The sequence below is a fragment of the Bos indicus x Bos taurus genome, unplaced genomic scaffold, assembly GCF_003369695.1.
Source record: "Bos indicus x Bos taurus breed Angus x Brahman F1 hybrid unplaced genomic scaffold, Bos_hybrid_MaternalHap_v2.0 tig00002162_arrow_arrow_obj, whole genome shotgun sequence".
NCBI classification, from domain to species: Eukaryota; Metazoa; Chordata; class Mammalia; order Artiodactyla; family Bovidae; genus Bos; species Bos indicus x Bos taurus.
In genome coordinates, this window is record NW_020867514.1 from 24,792 (window position 1) to 43,787 (window position 18,996).

At 41.2% G+C, this 18,996-nt stretch overlaps 1 protein-coding gene across 1 annotated transcript in view; it reads right to left on the minus strand.

Annotated features, from left to right (window-relative positions):
- LOC113888830 (ras and EF-hand domain-containing protein-like) overlaps positions 1 to 18,746 on the minus strand; it is a gene marked incomplete at its 5' end in the record, with an annotated part of 42,749 nt that extends 24,003 nt beyond the window's left edge. Inside the window, 6 exon segments of the mRNA XM_027535815.1 lie at positions 2,121 to 2,189; positions 5,134 to 5,249; positions 7,324 to 7,374; positions 7,376 to 7,402; positions 13,559 to 13,654; positions 18,656 to 18,746. Coding sequence (XP_027391616.1) covers positions 2,121 to 2,189; positions 5,134 to 5,249; positions 7,324 to 7,374; positions 7,376 to 7,402; positions 13,559 to 13,654; positions 18,656 to 18,746 — 450 coding nt within the window.
- Between the last annotated feature and the right edge of the window lie 250 nt (positions 18,747 to 18,996).

Below are 18,996 nucleotides of genomic sequence, written 5' to 3' on the forward strand. Positions count from 1 at the left end.
TACAACTCAATACCAGAAAAACAAACAACCCAATCAAAAAGTGGGAAAAAGATCTAAACAGACATTTCTCCAAAGAAGACATACAGATGGCTAACAAACACGTGAAAAGATGCTCAATACTGCTCATTTTAGGGGAAATGCAAATCAAAACTACAATGAGATATCACCTCACACTGGTCAGAATGGCCATCATCAAAAAGTCTACAAACAACAAATGCTGAAGAGGGTGTGGAAAAAAGGGAACCCTCTTGCACTGTTGGTGGGAATGTAAATTGATAAAGCCACTATGAAAGACAGTTTGGTGATTTCTTTAAAAAACTAGGAATAAAACCACCATAAGACCCAGCAAGCCCACTCCTAGGCATATACCCTGAGGAAACCAAAACTGAAAAGACACATGTATCCCATTGTTCATGTAGCACTATTTACAATAGCTAGAACATGGAAGCAACCTAGATGTCCATCAGCAGATGAATGGATAAAGAAATTTTGGTACATATACACAATGGAATATTTCTCAGCCATAAAAAAGAACACATTTGAACAGTTCTAATGAGGTGGATAAACCTAGAGCCTATTATACAGTGTGAAGTAAGTCAGAAAGTTAATATCATATACTAACGCATATATGTCGAATCTAGAAAGATGGTACTGGATAATTTATCTACAGGGCAGCAATGGAGAAAGACATAGAGAACAGACTTATGGACATGGGGGGAGGGCAGGAGAGGGTGAGATGTATGGAGAGAGTAACATGGAAACTTACATTACCATATGTAAAACAGATAGCCAATGGGAATTTGCTATATGTCTCAGGGAACTCAAACAGGGTTCTGTAGCAACCTAGAGGGGAGGGATAGGGAGGGAGGTGGGAGGGAGGTTCAAGAGGAAAGGGACATATGTGTACCTTATGGCTGATTTATGTTGAGGTTAGACAGAAAACAACAAAATTCTGTAAAGCAATTATCCTTCAATTAAAAATAAATTAATTTAAAAAAAGCTCCAATATTGACTCAGGATTCAAACCCCAACTCAGGCACTTACTTTCCATATATCTTACAGAAGCCATTTAAACAGCCAGAGCCTCAGCAACCTCTAAAATCAAATAGTCTCTGCCTTAGAGACCAGCTACTCTTTCCCTGCTTCAGGTTTATTCATCCTTCAGAACTCAATTCAATTGTTTCTTCCTCCAGAAACACTTTCTGGACCTTCCTGGATAGGAGAATGCCCTTATAAGATGCATGGCTCCCCTTGGCCCCCCTCTCTCCTTTGGCACGTTATATTTAGAAGTACTGATCAGGTTCCATCTTCTTCCCCTAGACTAGCCCATAAGGAGAGAGGCTGAGTGCCTCTCTGAGTGTCAGCTCCTGGTATACCTGAACCATAAAAGGTGCTAAATGAAAACCTGCTGAATAAATGAATTAACAGGATTTTTATAACATATCAACTCTATCAGTGCCACAGGTGAGGCTTAATAAGCATTTGTAATGGTGAAAAAAATCATCAAGCCTGACCTGACATTACCTGAGGGAAGTAAAACCAGAAGAAAATATTGCCTGGGAGAAAAGAGAGAAAGGGCGTCAGGGAAGAGGGAGGTTTTGTCAGTGAGGTCCTCAGAGAATGGATTCTGCAGCTTAGTTGCAGAGTTGACAGAGCAGGTGCAATATTTCCAAGAGATTTAAAAAAAGAAGAAAAGCATACTGCTAACCAGGCACAACAGACTGAGCGAGAATGATCGTGTAAGACTGGTTGATGTGACAAGCACTATGAGGGATGCCTGAGGCCTCTCAGTGTGCCAAGCTGCACAGAAAGCTGATGAGGTCAGGGCTGTTGTTCTTTCCAGTATAATAAATCTATTATAAAGATGCGCTGGACATACCAACCTGATTTAAGAGGACTTCTAGAGAATTCTAATCTTGTTCCTGGATTGGAGGAGTTTATGTAGGATGAGCAGCATCAGAAAGCTAAACTGATGTGCTAAAGTCACCATATCAAGAAGGAACATGTGTGGCTCTCCGAACCCAGCCTCTGATATATGGCAACTCGTGTTATATGTGGCACATGTTTTACTAACAAAATGTAAGTTAAATCTAAGTGTGATGAGAAATATGAGAACTTACTGGAGTATTTCAATTTGCCTCTCAAGACTATTTCGATCTTCTGTGTATTCTCGGATTATTTCCAGATCCCTGTAAAATTACATTTTATGTTTGAATGAGCATTAGGTGTTCAGTCCTGCCTTACCTGTACCTACTCTCCCAGACTCCTTTCCACCTCTTCCAAAGTCCTGTGTCCTTGACCATGGTTTCTATCTCTCCATGCTCCTGCTCAGATTCCCTCAGCCCACTAGCAGCCTCTTCTCCCCTGTGAGCCACAAGCATACCCACACCTCTGCTTCCTCCTGCAAGGCTCTGCTTCCTCCATTCCCCTTTGCAGCATCCACAGCTCCTCCACCCCAGCCCACTGCTCTGGCTCTGTTCCTTACCGGGACTGAAACCCTGGTCTTCTACTAAGCCTGTTCTCCACAGGCGCTCACATTACCCATTCAACCCAACTCACTCTCTCACCTCTGACTCTTCTCTGCTCATTCCAAGCCTTACTGCTATTGCTGCTAAGTTGCTTCAGTCGTGTTCAACTCTGTGCGACCCCAGAGATGGCAGCCTACCAGGCTCCTCTATCCCTGGGATTCTCCAGGCAAACACTGGAGTGGGTTGCCATTTCCTTCTCCAGTGCATGAAAGTGAAAAGTGAAAGTGAAGTCTCTTAGTCGTGTCCAACTCTTCGTGACCCCATGGACTGTAGCCCACGAGGTTCCTCCATCCATGGGATTTTCCAGGTAAGAGTACTGGAGTGCGGTACCATCAAGCCTTACACAACCCCTGCTGCTGCTGCTGCTAAGTCGCTTCAATAGTGTCCAACTCTGTGCGACCCCATAGATGGCAGCCATCAGGCTCCCCTGTCCCTGGGATTCTCCAGGCAAGAACACTGGAGTGGGTTGCCATTTCCTTCTCCAATGCATGAAGGTGAAAAGTGAAAGTGAAGTAGCTCAGTCCTGTCCGACTCTGAGCGACCCCATGGACTACAGCCTACTGGGCTCCTCCGTCCACAGGATTTTCCAGGCAAGAGTACTGGAGTGGGGTGCCATCGCCTTCTCCGTACGCAACCCCAATCCCAGCTATATTAATACTCCTTTCTCATCTCTGTGCTCCCAGTCCTGCTGGCCCAATCCCAGCTATATTAATACTCCTTTCTCATCTCTGTGCTCCCAGTCCTGCTGGCCCAATCCCAGCTATATTAATACTCCTTTCTCATCTCTGTGCTCCCAGTCCTGCTGGCCCTCCCCTCCCCACCCTAAGCCACAGAGGGATCCACAGAACTAGGCTTTCTCTGTTCACTATAAACTCATGCTCAGCAAGTCCTCTGTTGCTTTATTATGAAGCAGTCCTGGCCTTCTCCTTAAAATGTCCATTCAGAACATCAGCCACTTCCCTCCAGCCCCTATCCCACCCCAGCCCCATTTCTAAGCAGACAACCCCCATCACTATCTTCCCCAGACCCCCAGGCTGTCAAATTTTGTCCCTAATAACTAACTTGCCCATTTGCACTCTTGATAAAGCTATAAGTGTCCCAATTGTCTCTAGGAATTTAAGTTCCTTAGCCAAAAATTCTGGGACCTTACATTACAGCCTTAAACTAGTTTTAAAACTTTTAAAATTTTTTAAACTTTTGCCTTTCCATTCAAAATATCTTTTTCTGTCCACTGGCCTGACCACTGTTGCCCAAACTAGTCATGTCCCTCCTTATGTCCTTGCCTCTGCTTTGGGTTTTGCCACACATGGAATGTCTCTGAGATTCTTTTTCCATCTGTAAAATGAGGATAAGGAAAGGTCCTATTGCATAGGAAACTGTGACTGAGTTAATGCTAATGAAGTACTAAAGACAGTGTCAGGCAGTTGTCAGTGGGACCTGTGTTACTTGTTGACAAGCTAACTCAAGTGTCTCTTCTTTAATAAAGTCTCCACCTTTCTGAACTAAAAGAACACTTTGTCTACCATCTCACGGCAATAAACGCAACGTGTGACACTGCTGGTGGTATTGTTTCTGACATTGTTGAGTTCTTATACTGTTTAACTCCGTAACCTTTTAGGTTTTAAGTTTCCCAACTAAATTTGAAGTTCTCAAGAGCAGAGGCCACATCTTTTCTTTTTTTAAAATGTACTCCACACTCATAACTCCTTATCTAGCTCAGGGTGTATATAGTAAACACTTAATAAATGTATGACTGCTTTTCACTGTGCGTGGGCATGCTCAGTCATGTCTGATCCTTGCATCCTCATAGACTGTAGCTCACCAGGCTCCTCTTATCTATGGAATTTCCCAGGCAAGAATACTGAAGTGGGTTGCCATTTCTTACTTCGGGGGATCTTCCTGACTCAGGGACCGAACTCAGATCTCCTGCATTGGCGGGTGGATTTTTTTTACCACTGAGCCACCTGGGGAAGCTTTCCATTACAGGATCTTAATTCTGAATAAGGTTGGTGAAACAACAAACAAAACACAAGGTATTTTTCTCAAGTGTACATGTACTAGGGGATACATGCATATAGTCATGCATATAGATGCATTTTCATATTTACAATACTCCTATATAAATATCTATGTGTATCTTCCCTATGTATAATTACATGCCTTTGTGTGTACTAGATCCTATATTATTATGTGTATGTTAGATCCTATATTATTAACACCATATTGCAAAACTAAAGCATAGTAAAAATAAAATGACTTGCCTATGTTGCAGGGCTGGAGTTTCTACCTTCAAAGCACCTCAGTTAGCACTGCCTCTTGATACTTTAGGTATATTCTTCTGCTCCCATTTAATTCAAGCATTTCTAAGCCCTCCACTGTTCTGAGCAGTCAATAATTAAACTAATGAATCAGTTTGTTTTTTAAAAAATTAAAACATAAGAATCACTAGATCTGACACTAAACATAAAATCTTTAGAAAGCAAAGAAAATATTAGCAAACTTAATAAATAACTCCTTATTACTACATAGCTAAGCTTCATTCACATGGATGTTACCTAAATAAACATTCCATTCAAACTACAAAGTAAAATGTGAAGTTTCATACCTTTCAGAATTCAGACTCTGATCAGCATAATCACTTTTCAAAGAATCTAATTCACTCTGAAGAAAGGCTATGTTTGTCTGTGCTTCTAAAAGATCTTTCTTAACTTTCTGATTTTCCTAGAGGAAAGGAACAGTGCAGGTCATTAGACTCAGAGTTTCTTCCACAGGGAGACATGAAGTCAAGTACAGTTTAACTTTCCCACATGTCACTCTCACCCCTCCACTGTCTTCAAACCTTGGTGTTCAAAGAACTAATTATCAATTCAAGGTAATTTTAAATTTTAATAAAGTTTTAAAATGTCAAAATTAAATCCTCAAAGTTGTTGTTGTTGTTGTTCTTCTTTTTTAAATACTTGGCCATTTGGTGCCAAACTACAACAGTAAGAGTTTATCATGATGATTCTTTAACATGTAATTGGTAAAAACAATGGAGACCAAACATTTAAACATCTGCTTTACTTAATGAGAGCTGTGGAATTACTGATAGTGTGTGGAATTGACAGTATCTATTACCAGGTAGATGGGCTACTTTTCATAATACATCCTATTACCTAATAAATAAGCCTGTGTGGTTAGGAAATTTCTATATTTTTCTTAAAAACAAAAGAGAAAGAACAAAAAAAAAATCACTGGAAGTTTCTGGTTAAATATGGTAGACTGGGCACATGAACTAGTCTTATTTCCCTTTTGAGACCCTATTAACATGAAATACCAAAGGAAATAAACGAATAAAAGAATGGAAGAGGGGCCAGTCAACAGCCAAGTGATCTAAAAACATTGCTGGAAAAAGGAAACTGGATGGCAATGCGCTGACAAAGGGAAGAAAGAAGGGGAAAATGAGGTCCAGATGATGGGTGTTGAAGGTTCTGCTGTAGAGCAGAGCAGAGACAACTGGTCAGGCAGAAGCCCAGAGAGTGAGAAAGAGGGCTGAAAACAGAGATTAAAATTGTGTATTAAGTCATGCTGCCTCTCAAGCCCATACCTGCTCTTACTCTAGGAAAGAAGAGCAGAAAGCCAGAGCTGATTCCAAAGGCAACAAGTTATTTAAAAATAACTGAATGATTCCCCAAAGGAAAGCTATGCCTTCTCTTGTACATATCCATGCCTCATGCATATGGTACCTGGGGTTCCACGTTTGACAGCCAGCTTCACATAGAGAGCTCCAAGCAGACTGTCTTTCAGAAGAGAGGCCCTGAAGTAAACAGATCTATTTTCCTAGCTGCACAGGAATCATACATTGGCTACCTGAAATGGTCAGAAATTCCAAGGTGACATTTGAGTAGCAAATTTAAAAAGCAATCAATCCAATAAGAATTGAAATCTCCTGGACTCCAAAACTTCTCCAATATTTTCAGGAGATGAAAAAACAAATTCCATGTACTGCAAAGAATAGATAGAAGTTGCAAGGTATCAGGGATATGGAGATGGCAGAGTTTCTTTTTATAAGTAACCAAAAACCCCACCAAGAGAATCCAAGAGAAGTAAGCAACTCTTTAAAGTCATGATTCAAGCATAAAACCAACTAAGAGGTAGCAAAATCTGGAACTGGTAGTGCATAAATGGATCCTAACCACAAAGCTGGGGGACCTTCTCTTTTTGAGTGACACAGGGATAATAAGTGGAGAGAAATAAATGCAATTCTAGCTCATTCATGCTCACTTCTTGGCTCTACAGGGGAGAATATTTAGATTCATAATAAAGGAAATATTCATTATTGGCTTTCAGTGTTTGAGTCAACCTAGAAACTAAAGAAAATAATGATGATGAAACAGATATAGATATTATCAGTTCTGGGAACAGAAATACTAGAGATATTGTCAGCAGAAGATGGAAAGGGACAGCAAGAGGAAGGATAGGGCAATAAGACCTCATCTTACAAAGCTAGGGAAACAGATCTGAGTTGATGTTATATGAATGCAGGGGTTAACTAATAAATGTTTAAAGGTCACATAATCATTGCTCTGAGTGAAAAATAAAAGCATTTACAATAGGTATTAGGTAACAGACTGAGAGAAAAGTCTGCCAAAAATGTAACACCTTTAGTCAGAGGTATTTCAAAGACTCTCTAACTGTAGTATTAATTTCTCTTTAAGTTTTTATTCCTGGAACACTGAAATCATAGCATGATTTTATTTAAGAAACAGTAGTCTAACAGGAAATACATTACTGAGAATGAAAAGGTAATTCTTACCATTGATAAATCATAAATTTGTTTCTTTAATGCAGCCACATCTTGTTTCTGGACTTATGTGTTTTGATTGTTCTTCTAGCTGAAAGAGCAAGTAAAAGTTGAACATTTACAAATTCACTTTTAGTTGGTTCCACTAAGTTTAGGAATATATTCACATTCAGATCTGGGAATTCTAAACGTCTTCAATTTTGAACATTATACAACCACATAAATCATTAAATTAGATGTAATCCATAAGAATTTGAAATTTTGCTTTAAATAATTAAAATCTTTGAAATGCAGGTTTATTTATTTTTTCCAAGTCGTACTTTTAAAAAATTTATTTATTTTAATTGGAGGCTAATTACTTTATAATATTGTGGTAGTTTTTGCCATACATTGACATGAATCAGCCATGGGTGTACATGTGTCCCCCTGTTACAAACCCCCCTCCCACCTCCCTCCCCATCCCATCCCTCTGGGTTGTCCCAGTGCACCGGCTTTGAGTGCCCTGTTTCATGCATCGAACTTGGACTGGTCATCTATTTCACATATGGTAATATACGTGTTTCAATGCTATTTTCTCAAATCATCACACACTCGCCTTCTCCCAGAGTCTAAAACTCTGTTCTTTATATCTATGTCTCTTTTTTTGCTGTCTCGCATATAAGGTCATCGTTACCATCTTTCTAAATTCCATATATATGCGATAATATACTGTATTGGTGTTTTTCTTTCTGACTTACTTTACTCTGTATAAGAGGCTCCAGTTTCATCCACCTCATTAGAAATGACTCAAACGCGTTTTTTTTAATAGCTGAGTAATATTTCATTGTGTATATGTACCACAACTGTTTTATCCATTTATCTGCCGATGGACATCTAGGTTGCTTCCATGTCCTAGCTATTGTAAACAGTGCTGTGATGAACATTGGGGTACACGTGTCTCTTTCAACTCTGGTATCTTTGGTGTGTATGCCCAGCAGTGGGATTGCTGGGTCATATGGCAGTTCTATTTCATTTTTTAAGGAATCTTCACACTGTTCTCCATAGTGGCTGTACTAGTTTGCATTCCCACCAACAGTGTAACAGGGTTCCCTTTTCTCCACACCCTCTCCAGCATTTATTGCTTGTAGACTTTTTGATAGCAGCCATTCTGATTAGCGTGAGATGGTACCTCATTGTGGTTTTGATTTGCATTTCTATGATAATGAGTGATGTTGAGCATCTTTTCATGTGTTTGTTAGCCATCTGTATGTCTTCTTTGGAGAAATGTCTGTTTAGTTCTTTGGCCCATTTTTTTGATTGGGTTGTTTATTTTTCTTGTATTGAGCTGCATGAGCTGCTTGTATATTTTTGAGATTAATTCTCTGTCAGTTGTTTCATTTGCTATTATTTTCTCCCATTCTGAAGGCTGTCTTTTCACCTTGCTTATAGTTTCCTTTGTTGTGCAAAAGCTTTTAAGTTTAATTAGGTCCCATTTGTTTATTTTTGCTTTTATTTCCAATACTCTGGGAGGTGGGTCCTAGAGGATCCTGCTGTGATTTATGTCAGAGAGTGTTCTGCCTGTTTTCCTCTAGGAGTTTTATAGTTTCTGGTCTTACATTTAGATCTTTAATCCATTTTTAGTTTATTTTTGTGTATGGTATTAGGAAGTGTTCTAGTTTCATTCTTTTACAAGTGGTTAACCAGTTTTACCAGCACCACTTGTTAAAGAGATTGTCTTTTCTCCATTGTATATTCTTGCCTCTTTTGTCAAAAACAAAGGTGTCCATAGGTTTGTGGATTTATCTCTGGGCTTTCTTTTTTTTTTTTTTTTTTTTTATTTACAAATTGAATATTGATTTATTGGTTTTTTTTATTAAATAAGTGTCTACCATTGATTGAAAATGCTTTTTTATTCATAAAATAAATAAAATTAATATTTTACTTATTTTCATGGTTAATTGTGAAACAGATTCATGTATTTTTTTTTTTTTTATTCTTCCAATTTTATTTTATTTTTAAACTTTACATAATTGTATTAGTTTGCCAAATATCAAAATGAATCCACCACAGGTATACATGTGTTCCCCATCCCGAACCCTCCTCCCTCCTCCCTCCCCATACCATCCCTCTGGGCCGTCCCAGTGCACCAGCCCCAAGCATCCAGCATCGTGCATCGAACCTGGACTGGCAACTCGTTTCCTACATGATATTTTACATGTTTCATTGCCATTCTCCCAAATCTTCCCACCCTCTCCCTCTCCCACAGAGTCCATAAGACTGTTCTATACATCAGTGTCTCTTTTGCTGTCTCGTACACCGGGTTATTGTTACCATCTTTCTAAATTCCATATATATGCGTTAGTATACTGTATTTATGTTTTTCCTTCTGGCTTACTTCACTCTGTATAATAGGCTCCAGTTTCATCCACCTCATTAGAACTGATTCAAATGTATTCTTTTTAATGGCTGAGTAATACTCCATTGTGTATATGTACCACAGCTTTCTTATCCATTCATCTGCTGATGGACATCTAGGTTGCTTCCATGTCTTGGCTATTATAAACAGTGCTGCGATGAACATTGGGGTACACGTGTCTCTTTCCCTTCTGGTTTCCTCAGTGTGTATGCCCAGCAGTGGGGTTGCTGGATCATAAGGCAGTTCTATTTCCAGTTCTATTTTGTTCCATGATCTGTATTTCTGTCTTTGTGCCAGTACCATACTATCTTGATGACTGTAGCTTTGTAGTAACTTTGAAGTCAGGCAGGTTGATTCCTCCAGTGCCATTCTTCTTTTTAAGATTGCTTTTGCTATTCAAGGTTTTTTTTGTGTTTAAATACAAATTGTGAAATTATTTGTTCTAGTTCTGTGAAAAATACCATTGGTAGCTTGATAGGGATTGCATTGAATATATAGATTGCTTTGGGTAATATACTCATTTTCACTATATTGATTCTTTCAATCCATGAACATGGTACGTTCTCCATCTATTTGTGTCCTCTTTGATTTCACCCGTGTTTTATAGTTTTATATATATAGGTCTTTTGTTTCTTTAGGTAGATATATTCCTAAGTATTTTATTCTTTTCATTGCAATGGTGAATGGAATTGTTCCCTTAATCTATTATGGGGAGTGTGGGGTCAGTTCAGTTTAAGATAGTTCCTTGTTCCAGCCTTTATTTGTTCTCAAGGTCTATAGGCCCCCTCCAATGCATAGTCAATGTTAACTACAAGGGTTTAATCTGTTGCACCTGTCACTTCTGGAGCAGTTCCTCTTGTTTGTTTATTTTGCCTTCCTCTGTTTGCAAGTCTCTTCAGTGTCCAATTTCTGCCCTGACACAAGGGGGTAAAAGGGGTCACTTATTTAGGCTCACTTGTTCAGTTGTGTTGTGGGGAGGGAGGGACACTGCAAACAAATATTGCTGGTGTGTGTGTGGGAGTGCTTGCAGTGTATGGACTAGAGGACCCTGCTGTGATTTATGTCAGAGAGTGTTCTGCCTGGGTCTGCCACAGCTCAAGGCAGCATGTGCTTCCCGGGTCTATACTGCTCAGGCTCCAGGGTGGTCTGCAAGGGCACTGTCTGAAGTGGGCCCTACATTTCATACATTTCCCAGGTCTAAGTCTGTCAGGTTCTTGTGTACTCTGCAAGGGCATAGACATGGATTGGTGTGCATTTTGCACCCTTCCCAGCTCTGAGCAATTCAGGTGACCAGGTGCTTGGCGAGCACACTGTCCTGGGGGACCATGCATCTTAATCACCTCCCTGGTCCCAGCCACTCAGGGTGCTTTATGAGAGCACCATCTCAGCTGTGGCCATGTGTCTCCTCTGGGGAGCTGATCTCAGGCTGCAACCCTCCTGGCAGATGTCAACCATCCAGGATCCCATGAAGACATGGTTAGCAACTGGAAGCATGCTCACAGTTTGGTGGAAGATGCTGTCTCTGGGGCCGAGACTGTAGCAGCCCCTTGCCTTCTGGCTCTGGCTGTCACATGCCTGCCTCTGGGAGGATGGAGTGAAGGGGCTTGTGTGCAGCCACCTAGCTCTCCTTTGGTATTCGTTCAATCCATTTTTTTGTGAATGGGCCAGGTGAACATTAGAGCTTTTGCGGGAAAGTTCTTTTTTTTTTTCTCTCTCTGGTGATCCCACAGTTCGGGTTGCTTACCTCACGTTAGCTTCCTCAGATTGCCCTCAGGCATTCAGGCCTAGTCCTTACTTTAAGCACTGATGATACAGCCCACATCTCCCTGCCCAGTGCCCTGCTCACTGGTGGTAGATGCAGGTGTCTGGGCTACTTCTCCACTGGCAGTTGCGGTTAGGCTTTGAACAAGCTATTAAACCTGGAACTCAATGTCCTCAGCTGTAAAAGTGGGAAACTTATACTTTCCTCAGACAAAGTTTGAGAATTCGATTTTCTTAAATAATGAAGAAGAGGGTTAATAAGCTACACAGTCAATAAAATGTCAGTTATTGTGGTTAGACAGGACAGTTTATTATTAATCCCATTTTACAGATGAGAAGCTAACCATCAGAATCATGAAGCCAATTGTCCCAGGTGTTACAGGAAGGAATTGGCACAGCCTCGATAAAGACTCAGGTCTCATCACTCCTGACTCTTACTGTTCAGTGCCTTTTTGGTCTTCATCATTATGTTGTATGAGGGCAAGAAATTCTTGTGTCTCCTCTTTTTTTATTAAAATATTTATTTATTTATTTTTGGCTGCGTCAGGTCTTAGCTGTGCATGTGGGATCTTTGTTGTGGTGGGTAGGCTCCAGAGTGCTTGGGCTCAGCAGCTGCAGCCTGCATGCTTAGTTGCCCCATGGCATGTGGGATCTTAGTTCCCTGACCAGGGACTGAACGTGTGTCCCCTGCAATGGCAGACAGATTCTTAACCACTGGACCACCAGTGAAAGTCCCTCTGTGTCTCCTCTTGCAAACATAATCTTAGTATAATGATTTGGGATGACATGGAAATAAGTAAGGACAGGGACTAGGAGAATCTATGACTCTAGCATAAAGCAAAGGATTGGTCCATTCAAATTCTGTAATACAAGCATTGTATTATGGTCTAATGACCTCTGGAAATCACATACAAGGTTGACATTGATAATACTTTTCCAAGAAGAATGCTGGGGAGAAATCTTAATATGTCAGAGGTTTAAATTACAATAACCCATAAAATACAGTTGTCACTTAATCTCATTCAGTATGAGCACTGAAAGGAGCATTAAAGGTTATCGTATGACCGATCAGAGAAGCAAAGTGATGTGCCCACATTCACAGTGCCACTTGCAGGGACAATTATTTTTTAAGTACCTATTTTCATTTTAGCTAAGATATTTCTATTAGTTATAGAGACAATCCACATGCAGGAAGTGAATCCAATACTGTGCTGGAGACAATGTATATCAGCAGGTGACAGCCTATTTATTTTAAGCATCTCTTCCCAAACTGCATTCAGTGATGTCAACTTGGCAGCTTGAAATTGGTAATGGTGGAAATATTTATACTATGGAAATTGGCAAATATCAGAAATCCTCCTTCTTTCCTCCCCTTTCCAGAACCTGCTTTTTTTTTTTAGGCTGTGCCAGGTGTGGCATGTGGGATCTTACCCCCATCAGGGATTTAACCCACGACCCCTGCAAGGGAAGCTCAGAGTCCTAACCACTGGACCACAGGGGAACTCCTCCAGAGCCTGTTGTTAAACACCTACCAGCAAACCACACAGTAAAATGGACCCTAATCTTTAGAAAACAAATAGAACAAAGGCCAAAACCAATCACACCTTTGCTTTCACTTCAACAGATTCTCTCCCACCCTGTGCTCTGATCAGGGGTCCTCTAGATCTGGAACTTGCTACAGAGAAGAGAAATATTCATTTCATTAATAAATATCCAGTGAATACATGTAACCTGTAGTAAGCTGGGTGAAGGACTACATGACCAGGAAAGACTGTTGCTGCTGTCATGAGAAGACAGTCCACCAGACACATGGGACTCGAGGGCACTTGGTAAAGACATGGAAAGAAAAACTGAGGTTTGATGGACAACTGTTCAAGGGATCAGAAATATCCATTAGATCTATGCAAAAGATATGCTGCCCTTAGAAAAAGAAATTGAGGCCTTTAAAAAATTCTTGCCAAGGAGTCCAATTTGATTCTGATATCTGATCCATCCACAGCTTCAATATGATTCCCTATGTTTTTAGTTGCTAAAAATTTAGACACACGGAGATAATGAAGTTATCCCTCAGTCGAGCTGCCCTATATCTACCTTCTTGAGTTTCTTTATCGTCACCTGCAGGTCTCCCACTTCTGTTTCATACTGACGCCTGAGGTCACTGAGGGCTTCCTCAGCTTTGCGTTTTTCCTGGAAAAAAAAAAAAAAAACACACAACAAAACCAACTTGTTGATTTAAATAGGCTCTTCAAAATACTAGAGGTGAGAAACATTTGTGTCTAACCAAGAGAGTTGGACTATAAAGAAAGCTGAGCGCCAAAGAATTGATGCTTTTGAACTGTGGTGTTGGAGAAGACTCTTGAGAGTCCCTTGGACAGCAAGGAGATCCAACCAGTCCATCCTAAAGGAAATCAGTCCTGAATGTTCATTGGAAGGACTGATGTTGAAGCTGAAACGCCAATATGGTGGCTACCTGATGCAAAGAGCAGACTCATTGGAAAAGACCCTGATGCTGGGAAAGATTGAAGGCTGGAGGAGAAGGGGACAACAGAGGATGAGATGGTTGGATGGCATCACTGACTCAATGGACATGAGTTTGAATAAACTCAGGGAGTTGGTGATGGACAGGGAGGCCTGGTGTGCTGCAGTCCATGGGGTCGCAAAGAGTCAGACATGACTGAGCAACTGAACTGAACTGAAGGCTGATCCCAAATCTTCTACACAGAGATGGTGAGAAGGCAAAAGGGAAGTAACCAAACTTAAGATGCCCAGCACTTCCAGAATGGAAACCTACAAGAGTGAAGGAACTGCGGAATCCTACAACCTATATACACACATTACCTGGGGTGACACCTCTAAGGCCACTACTTGATTGTGATAGAGGGCTGTAGCACATTGATTAAGTAGCTAATTAAATACTGCTATGTTTAATGAAAAGCTCTGGCTCAGCCAAGGGCCCATCACTTGCCCGAGTCCCATCATGTTATCAGGACTCAGGAAGACCTGGTGTGTTCACTGTTTTTCCAAGAGTCTCCCTGGGCTTCCCTGGTGGCTCAGATGGTAAATAATCCACATGCAATGCAGGAGACCCGGGTTTGATCCCTGGGTTGGGAAGATCCTCTGGAGGAGGGCATGGCTACCCACTCCAGTATTCTTGCCTGGAGAATCCCATGGACAGAGGAGCCTGGTGGGCTACAGTCCATGGGGGTCACAAAGAGCTGGATACAGCTGAGTGACTAACACTACTACTATACCTTATCTAAATACAAATCACACCAACTGCAAATTTCCATGCAAAGTGCTGCTCACAGGCTAGTACTTCTCTTATGTATTGCTCCTGGTGCAGAGAATGGCAAAAGGGGCACCCCTGGAGGTCAGGGGCTGTAGCTCTCATGAGCCTAAATAGCTCTTAATTTTCTTTTTCTCTTAACATATTGTGGAATTTTATATCCTGTGTTCTGTATTCAAATAAAGTTTTAAGTTATAATGTAAAACTGAGTGTAATAAGACCTAAATAAACAAAGAATATATCAAGTTTGTGGATATTCATTGTTATTAAGATGCCAATTCTCCTCCAATTGATCTATAGATGCAATGAAGTCCAGCCGAACCCCAGCAGAGTTTTTTTGTTTTTTTTTAAGAAACTGACAACCTGAGTCTTAGAGAAGGAAATGTCAACCTGCTCCAGTATTCTTGCTTGGAGAATTCCATTGACAGAGGAGCCTGGAAGGCTATGGTCCGTGGGGTCGCAAAGAGTTGGACACAACTTAGTGACTAAACAACAAACAACAACCTGATTCTATGGAAATTGAAGACCTAAAATAGAAACTTTGAAAAAGAACAAACCTGAAGAATTAATTTTATTTGATTTCAAGACTTATTTATGAAGCAACAGTCATCAAGACAATGCAATACCAGCATTGTTGCCATTGCTGTTCAGTCGCCGAGTCGTGTCCAATTCTTTGCGACCCCATGGAACAGAATGGAAAGCCCAGAAATAAACCAAACACAGATAAAAATGATTTTGGACAAAGTGCAAAGGCAGTTCAACTGAGAACAGATAGTATTTTCAACAAATGGGCTGAAAACAATTAGATATGCACATGCAAAAAAATATGAACTTTGATCCATACCTTGCGAAATGGATCCTAAATGTGAAACCTAAAAACAATAAAACTCATAGAAGAAACATGGGAGAAAAATCATTGCAACCTTGGGGTAGGCAAAGATTTCTTAAATATCAAAAGCAGGATACATGAAAGAAAAAGCTGACAAACTGGACTAAAAAAAAAAAAAACAAAAAATGTCTACATTTTTAGAGACCACTGTTAGGAGAATGCAAAGATAAGTCACCAGTCTGGGAGGAAATATTTACAGATAAGAATATATAAACAACTCCTAAAAATCAATAATAAGAAAACAACCAGGGACTTCCCTGGTTCCCAGTGGTTGGCACTTCATGCTTCCACTGCGAGGGGCACAGATTTGATCACTGGTTGGGGATTTAGAACCCACACATTTTGCCCTGTGCATGGCGAAAATAAAAAAAGAAAAAGAAGACAACCAAACGGAGTTTTAAAAATGCACAAAAGACTCTGACAGATGCTTCACTGGAGAAGACACCAAATGGTTCTGACAAGGAGGGGCCGAGAGGGAGGCATGACACAGGGGCATGGAAACCAGCAGTATGTGAATGTAACCATTACCTTGACTGTGATGGTGGTTCCTCAGTATATACATAAATCTCATCAGTATTCTACTCCGTTGAGTATATACAGTTTTATTTGCCTGCCCAATTCACTTCCATAAAGCTGTTAAAGCATATTTTTTTTAAAAAAACCCTAATTGACATAATGGGATAAACACTACCTGTGCAAGAGGAGTCAAGGGTCAGGAGGAGGTGAATGTGGCTGGAGGACTATGGCGGGCACTGGGGAGAAGGGAAAGACTTCTCTGAGCTTTGCAAAAATAATTTAGGAAAGTGGGAAAGGAAGTCATTCAAGGCAAGAAAACAGCCGTGGAGTGAAAGCAGAGCAATGAGCCGTGGAGAAGCCCAAAAAGGGGCGAGATCCATGCTTAGTAGAGGTCAAGTGTACGGACAAGTCTTTCAATCGAAGCCTAGATGTGGTTACTCCACAGACCAGACCATAGAGAGACACTGGGACAGGACTAAACCCAAAACAGAGGATTGTCATCCCACGGGGGCAAAGGGAGCTCTGTTGGCTAAGTGTGTTTGCTTGACGGGTTTCCAGAGACCTGTGGGTCTGTGCAGTGACTCACTGGCTGTGTATGCCATTTCTGTGGAACACAGCAACGCTGCTGTGGATGCCACGTATGCACCACCCCTGTACCAGAGCCAAGGAAAGAGAGGAAGATGTTATAATGAACAAAACATGAAGTTATAACAGGTGGTCTGTGGTCAGGTATCCACTGTGTGCTAGTCTGTGCTTAGTCATGTCTGACTGTTTGCGACCCTATGGACTATAGCCCCCAAGCTACTCTGTCCATAGAATTTCCAGACAGGAATACTGGAGCAGGTTGTTTGCCATTTACTCCAGGGGAGCTTTCCCACCCAGGGATCAAACCAGCATCGCTCTGTCTCCTGCACTGGCAGGAGGATTCTTTACCACTGTGCCACTTGGGAAGCCTGGGTATCCATTACCAACAACCAATTTGGGAAATGCTTAGCTGAGGCAGAGATTATTGCAGAACAAAACATGTGCTTGATATGTGTGATGAATGAATGAATACAGATTAAATGGCTGGAGAGGGGAAAGGCAGAAAAATTAGGATGTTATTGTTTTTAGACTAGAAAGATAAAGGGCTAACAAAAGAATGAGATACCATTACATTAACCCTGGATCATGGACTCTGAGCCATTTACATGATATCCAAACAGTTATTAAATGTGTTATTAAGAGATAGGAGAACAAAGAGACCTGAAGGCATATATGTGGTAAAGCAAAGCAAGGTGAAGAATCTGAAAGATCATAAGGTATACAGAGCAATGGGAAAGAGGAGAATGGTAACAGCCATGGTGCCCTACCACACCTCAGCACTAGGCTAGGCATGCATATAGACCATCAGGCTCCACCCTCCTTAAAGCAGGTTGGTGGCTTATCCTATCTAAAGTTGAAACAACAAAGGCTCAGAGGCTAGGTATTTTTCCAGTGCCACTTAACTGAGAGGGGCAGAGCCAGGAGGCAAACTTAGGCCTGCAGTTAAGTTGCTAAGTCCTGCTGACTCTTGTGACCCTGGACTGTAGCCTGCCAGGCTCCTCTGTCCATGGGATTCTCCAGGCAAGAATACTGGAGTGGGCTGCCATGCATTCCTCCAGGGGATCTTCCCAGCTTAGGAATCGAACCCAGTCTCCTCTATTGCAGGTCTATCAGAGGCCAATACCCAGGCCCCTCTCACTCAATTTTCTCCTTCTCAGAGTTAATGGGGAAAAATGAACAGAAAAAAGAGAACGTTCAACCTAACATTAGCTACTCAAAGAAATATGTCTCTTTTCTGTTTGCAGTAAACATTAATCACTCAAATATATTTATAAGGAAGAAAGACAATTATTTCTCCTATGAAAGTCACTAAAGGTTAACACCTAACTTCCAACTATGAGAGTTCCTGTATTGGTAAGTAAAAGCATATCCCACCGTGACAGTGTTTTAACTTCACTTTGTAATCTAGATTTATTAATTTATATTATTATTTATTTGACTGCCCCGGATCTTAGTTGCGGGCATGTGGGATCTAGTTCCCTGACCAGGGATCGAACCTGGGCCCTCTGTATTAGAAGCTTGTAGCCTTAGTCACTGGACCCCAGGGAAGTCCTTGCAATCTAGATTTAAAGCAGTAGTGGCCATGGGCTGAGAGACAGTGGTATTAAGGGTGAAGCCAACCTCCCCTATGAAGACGGGTTCAGCCTTCTCCTTTAGGCCTCAGCTCTCCTGTCCCCTCTTCAAGGAGGCTCCTGACCTCCAAGTCTGAAGCAGCTTAGCCCCTTTTATTGACTTCTTATTGTCTCTCTCTTTTTCCCTAATCTATCCCCCTCAAAACCACCACCAACAAAGCCCTTGTTGAGAGTGCCTGTGGCAACCTGGATGTGCCATAACCCAGAGAATGCCCCGTGCCCTGTACACAAAAGGTAGTCCAAGGATTCATCGCATAAACAGGCCAGTCCCACAAACTCACATCTTTCCGTGTCTTGTGTTCTGCAGCCTGAATCCTCTGATCCATTTCCTCTTCCAGTTCACTCAACTGCATGGCTGCCTTGTCCTGGGCTCTGAAATTCAAGAGGGTACACACCTTTTCATTTTACTCTTGGCCTTGGTAGCATGAAGAGAAAAATTCTGACCTCAGCTATTTCAAGCTATTTTACAGATTCCTTCCACATAATAAAGTGAGATTGGCAATTTGACCAGCTGGGTGTAAAGGGACATTGAAACTAGATATTAAATAAATGGAACAGAATAGATTAAGTGGTATCTAAACTTACTGTAGCAAAGAACAGAGAAAGATACCAGATTACTGAG